This window comes from Durio zibethinus, chromosome 6, assembly GCF_047325235.1.
Source record: "Durio zibethinus cultivar Kanyao isolate XHJ-2024 chromosome 6, ASM4732523v1, whole genome shotgun sequence".
Classification (NCBI taxonomy): Eukaryota; Viridiplantae; Streptophyta; class Magnoliopsida; order Malvales; family Malvaceae; genus Durio; species Durio zibethinus.
Genome location: NC_143167.1, coordinates 29,964,016 through 29,969,815, shown reverse-complemented (window position 1 = coordinate 29,969,815; position 5,800 = coordinate 29,964,016). Strand labels below are relative to the sequence as shown.

Here is a 5,800-nt window from a genome sequence, read left to right as displayed (position 1 = left end):
CTCTTTTTTTTTTTTTTTTTTACTGAAATTCATTTCCATTGACAAATTCAGATCGTCTGTTTGTTCCGAGGAGAAGAGACTAACCAGATTCTGGCTTTTGATTGGGTCAAGGTAAACGTTGATGACATAAGACAAAAGGATATTAAAGTGCACTTCTTTTTCTTTTTTTTTTTACTTTTTTATAAAGTAGAGAAGTCTACGCTGCTTTTAAGACAAAGAGAGTATCTTTGGTCAATATTCAATTAATTATGTGTCCAGTGATGGTCTCAAACGTGAAAATGATTAATCTCAAACGTGAAATTGACTAGGTAAATATATATATGTGTCGTGTTTGTTTCCTCTTCCAGCTAGGATTTTTATTGCATGCTACTTTTCAAATCTGTCGTCTATAAATATAGTGATAGTATTGTTTTCTTATGGGGAAAGGAAAACGTAGGTGTTCGAGAGCTCCAAGATGAGGAGCCTTAGTACTACCAATCCCATTAATTTGATCGATATCTGTCTCTTCATCAGTATTTTGTTGGTAAACGCGGTGGTGACTCAGACTCAAAACAGCAGCAGCACCACCACCCCTGTTAATGTGGGAGTGGTTCTTGACATGGATTCCTTGGTTGGGAAGATTGGATTGAGTTGCATCAACATGGCCCTCTCTGACTTTTATGCTACTCATCCTCACTACAAAACCAGGCTCATCGTCAACACCAAGGACTCCAAGGAAGACGTCGTTGCCGCTGCTGCTGCCGGTTCTTTCTCTCATCTCTATTCTTATATCTTCTTCTTCAATCCCTTTACTCAGTTATCTTTGAATTTATTGTAAATTATCTCTAGGCTAACTCATTCAGTTCATATATATGTTGCAGTTACTGATCATACAGCAAAATGACACAGAATAGTTAAATTTTATTTCCTCTTTTGGTTTTTTCATTGTTTTTCTTAATCAATTTATGCATATGCATATACCAGTTATTCAAATATTTAATCATATCAAGCAACGCAGCAATTCTAAAACCACCAGTTTCACAGCATATGCATGAGTCATATACAAAAATTCTTTTATCTATGTGAGGAAACTAATTCTTCTTTTCTTTTTATATTCTTAGTTAATTGTCTCTAGTCTTCTTTTATGTACTACTACAAGTTAAGAATGATAACGGATATCCGTTACGTTTTAAATATCCATCCATGTATGAATTTATTTAATTGTTATAATATCTTTAAATTTATATCATTATTTCAATTCAAAAATATTTAAGTATATATTATCCATTTAAATATTTAAATCAATTAAAATATATGTTTATTTATTTTTTTTATTAAAATATAAAATAAACAAAAATTTATTTTAAATTTTAAATTTATTCTTAATTAATAATAAATAAAAATTATATTTTAATATCAAAATCTTCTTTAAACATAAAATTTTATATATTATATACATATAAACAAATTCAAATATTTATTATTATTTATTAAAATTTAAACAATTCTATATATTAAATATTCAAAAAATATTATTTCTATTTGCTCTGGATTTATCACAAATAATAAATTTTTTATTCAAATCTATTAATTATTTATTTATAATTAGTCATATTCAATAAAAACATATTAAATAATAACAAATATTTATTTATTTTCTATTCATTGACGTATCTACTACGATTATACAACTACTTGAGTTGCTTAGAGTTTTTAGATTCTAGCTAGCAAGTCAACACCGTGACAGCTGTATTTTCATTGATATACTCCTATCGTTTATGGAGACATAAATGTAAGGATAGATTGTGTTTGGACCAGAGGCATGCCCCTTAAAATAGGGAAGTAGATATGGTTGTGGAGAAGACAATTTACGCACCAATGTCTGGTCTTAAGTAAAATATTCCGGCCGAAGAATTGCCTTCCAACTTGTAATAATAGAACATTTGACCATCACGTGATCTGAAAAGATCCGCCCCTCCATGCTCATTGCTCAACCCTATATTATTATTATTTTTTAATTTTGTTACTGTCTGACCTAGTCAGCAGACAAGTTCCATGTCAATTCAATAATTCCTTCTGTAGCATGTTAATCTTTAAGATTAAGGTTGAAAATTTAAGTAAGAATTTTGTCAATTTGCTTGGTGAACAGCTCTAGAATTGATAAGAAATGTAGAAGTGCAAGCAATCATAGGGCCAAGAAGTTCAATGCAGGCCAACTTTGTTATCAATCTCGGAAACAAATCTCAGGTTCCCATCATATCATTCTCTGCAACAAGTCCTTCTCTTACTTCCCTTCAGAGCTCATACTTTTTTCGAGCTGCACAAAGCAGCTCATTTCAAGTGAAAGCCATAAGCGCCATCGTCCAGGCCTTCGGATGGAGAGAAGCTGTACCCATCTACGTAGACAACCAGTTTGGAGAGAGCTTTATACCTTCCTTAACAGATGCCTTACAGGAGATCAACACTCGCGTCCCATATCTGAGTGTCATTCCTGCGTCTGCTAATGATGACCAAATTGCTGAAGAACTTTACAAGTTAATGACCATGCAAACAAGAGTGTTCATTGTGCACATGACAATGCCTCTTGGCTCTCAGATTTTGGCCAAAGCAAAAGAGATTGGAATGATGAGTGAAGGGTATGTTTGGATCATGACTGATACCATGACTAATCTGTGGAGATCAATAGATGCTTCAGCCATCGATTCCTTGGAAGGGATTTTAGGTGTGAGGTCTTATGTTCACAAATCAGAAAAGCTCGAAAATTTTAAAGGTCGCTGGAAAAGGAAATTCCAGCAAGTCAACCCAGATATTACTAATGCTGAATTAAACATTCTTGGACTATGGGCTTATGATGCAACTTGTGCACTGGCCTTGGCAATTGAGAGAGCTGGCACAGTGAACCTCCGCTTCAACAAAACAAATATTTCCAGCAGTTCTGCGACAAACCTTGAAACATTGGGAGTCTCACAAAATGGTCCACGACTTATCCAAGAATTATCAAACATTAAATTCGGAGGCCTTTCAGGAGATTTTCATTTTGTTAATGGACAGTTACCATCATCTGCGTTCCAGATAGTTAACGTAAATGGAAATAAGGAAAGAAGGGTCGGGTATTGGACACCCCAAAATGGACTTGTAAGAAAATTGGATTTGACAAACACAAGCACAAATTCAACTTCTAAGCCAAAACTTGGTCCCATTATATGGCCAGGGGATACTACCGCGGTTCCCAGAGGTTGGGAGATCCCAACAAATGGGAAGAAATTGAGAATTGGGGTTCCAATGAAAGTTGGTTTTACTGAATTTCTTGATGTAGCATGGGATCCTATGTCTCACAAAGCAATATCAATTGAAGGGTACTGCAAGGATGTTTTCGATGCTGTAATGGCTAAGATGCCGTATGCTATTCCTTATGAGTATGTTCCATTTGCAACGCCTGATGGAAAAGCTGCTGGGTCTTACAATGACTTAACTGATCAAGTGTACTATGGGGTAAGTCTCCTCTAATTCTTCTGTCTATTACTAGCTAGTATTCACTGCTATATATAATTTTAATCTATAGCTTCAATTCGTTTTTTTTTCCGGTTTGGCAATTGGCTGCTATGAACAGAATTATGATGCTGTGGTAGGAGATACAACTATTGTGGCAAACAGGTCATTGTTTGTGGACTTCACATTGCCATACACAGAATCTGGTGTGGCAATGATCGTGCCAATCAGAGATAAAAACAAGAAGAGTGCATGGGTTTTCTTAAAGCCTTTGACATGGGACCTCTGGGTAACGAGCGGTTGCTTCTTTGTCTTCATCGGATTTGTCGTTTGGATTCTCGAGCACAGAATAAACGAAGATTTCCGTGGACCCCCTGCATATCAAGTCGGCACCAGCTTCTGGTTCTCCTTCTCAACCATGGTGTTTGCCCATCGTAATAACCCTTTTACCTTTTCAATCTACAAATTAATATGTTACATTTCGATAAACATTTGAAAAACCCCATTTATTTGTTCTTGAATTGAATAATATCACAGGGGAGAGAGTGGAAAGCAATTTGGCTAGATTTGTGGTGATCATATGGTGCTTCGTTGTTCTCATTCTCACCCAAAGTTACACGGCTAGTTTAACGTCAGTGTTAACAGTTGAGCAGCTCCAGCCGACTGTAACTGATATAAATGCGCTCTTGAAGAGAAGGGAGAGTGTTGGTTTTCTGGATGGCTCATTCGTTGAAGGGATCTTATTGGGGTTGAAATTTACAAACTTCCAGCTCAAGAAATATAAGTCCCCAGAAGAACTTGATGAACTTTTTTCCAAGGGAAGTGCTAATGGGGGTATTTCTGCAGCTCTGGATGAAATTCCTTATATTAAGCTATTTCTTGCAAAATACTGTGGCAAATATACTACGGTAGAACCAACATTCAAAACCGCTGGCTTTGGCTTCGTGAGTTCTCTGCTGGTTTTGGTTTTGGCAAATATAATGCTAGTCACTACATTCCTCCATTCCATATGGTATGAATGCTTAATGTTTCATGTATGCTCATTTATTTATTTTGGTTTTCAGGTCTTCCCTAAAGGTTCCCCTCTTGTAGCAGATGTTTCAAGGGCAATCTTGAATGTTACGCAAGGTGACAAAATGGAACAAATTCAAAAATTCTGGTTCAACAACGAAGGTGTTTGTCCTGACTTCAACCCCTCTGTTTCGTCAAACAGTCTAGATCTTGAGAGTTTTTGGGGCCTGTTCCTCATTGCTGGGGTTGCATCCATATCAGCTCTCATCATTTTTGCAGCAATGTTCTTGTACGAACAAAGGCATGTCTTGTTTCAACTGCATTCTGAAACTTCAATGTGGAGAAGAATTAGGATTATGTCCAGAATCTTTGACCAGAAAGATCTGAGCTCCCATACTTTTAAAAAAAGTGAACTCAGAGATGCAAGCAGCACTTGTAGTGTTCAAAGTATAGGTGTTGTTGGAAGCTCACCTAACACTAACTGCCCGCCAAGTCCATCAAGCTGCTCAAACCAGACAGATTCTTTAGACTTTGTTTCCTTTGTAGAACAAGGAAGGATTGCTGGGCACGGTGATCAGACTCCAAAAGGTTCATCATCTCCAGATATATTCCCATCGCCAGAAAGATCTTCTATTGAGCTAGCTAATTATAGAAATGGCACATGAGCAGAATTGATTTAGAAATTCTCACTGAATTGAGAGCAATTTTAGTAAAAGATGAATGTATAGTATAGGTAGGATCATAATTGGAATGGAAGCTAATAAATTCAGTACTTCAGGTAGCTACTAGCAGCTATTTTGCTGTTAAGATAGCCCTTGTTTTTGTGTTTTGAATTTGAATATATCTGTATTCCAGCTTCCAGGTTGGATATTCTTAACCAAATGCTGTGGTCGGTTCTACGTAAAATCCACTCTGCCTAACATATTGTTCACAAATTAGAGGAAGATGTTCCTTTTTTTTTTTTTTTGTGCTTTTAACAATTTTAATTGCACCTGAAACCTACCCATAATATGAAGTTACTTCACCATCTTTGTTCTTAGTTCTTATTTGGCCTAAATATCAGATCGTATGTGTTATATATAAAGTAACAAATTGAACTTCTCAGAAGTGAAAATGAAACTATTTTATAACTTTTTGGTAATTACTGGAGCAGAAGCACCATATTCATAAAGAAACTGCAATATATATCTTTCATTATAACATACTTGCATTGCTTGAATGTATTGGCTGATTAGTAAATGCCACTAGATAACCAATTAGGAAATTGGAAAAAAAAAGTTTTTAATTCAAATTTCCCAGTAGTACCAAATTAATCTTGTCA

At 35.5% G+C, this 5,800-nt stretch overlaps 1 protein-coding gene across 2 annotated transcripts; it reads left to right on the top strand.

Annotated features, from left to right (window-relative positions):
• The first annotated feature begins 418 nt into the window (after positions 1-418).
• LOC111286190 (glutamate receptor 2.7-like) lies at positions 419-5,336 on the top strand. 2 transcript variants are annotated; one of them, XM_022876028.2, is made up of 5 exons: positions 419-743; positions 2,129-3,471; positions 3,590-3,902; positions 4,006-4,412; positions 4,533-5,336. In XM_022876028.2, exons 1-5 carry the CDS (start codon positions 455-457, stop codon positions 5,142-5,144), a joined length of 2,964 nt encoding a protein of 987 aa, XP_022731763.2. In that variant the 5' UTR covers positions 419-454; the 3' UTR covers positions 5,145-5,336. The 2 variants fall into 2 exon arrangements, with proteins under 2 accessions (XP_022731763.2, XP_022731762.2); XM_022876027.2 differs by having other exon boundaries at positions 4,006-5,336.
• Positions 5,337-5,800: the final 464 nt, after the last annotated feature.

Bases quoted from the DNA above. Each gene is read 5' to 3' on its own strand.
- LOC111286190 (XM_022876027.2), top strand. From the start codon at position 455: ATGAGGAGCCTTAGTACTACCAATCCCATTAATTTGATCGATATCTGT. The intron at 744-2,128 runs GTTCTTTCTCTC...CTTGGTGAACAG, and splicing joins CGTTGCCGCTGCTGCTGCCG to CTCTAGAATTGATAAGAAAT. The intron at 3,903-4,005 runs GTAATAACCCTT...ATAATATCACAG, and splicing joins AACCATGGTGTTTGCCCATC to GGGAGAGAGTGGAAAGCAAT.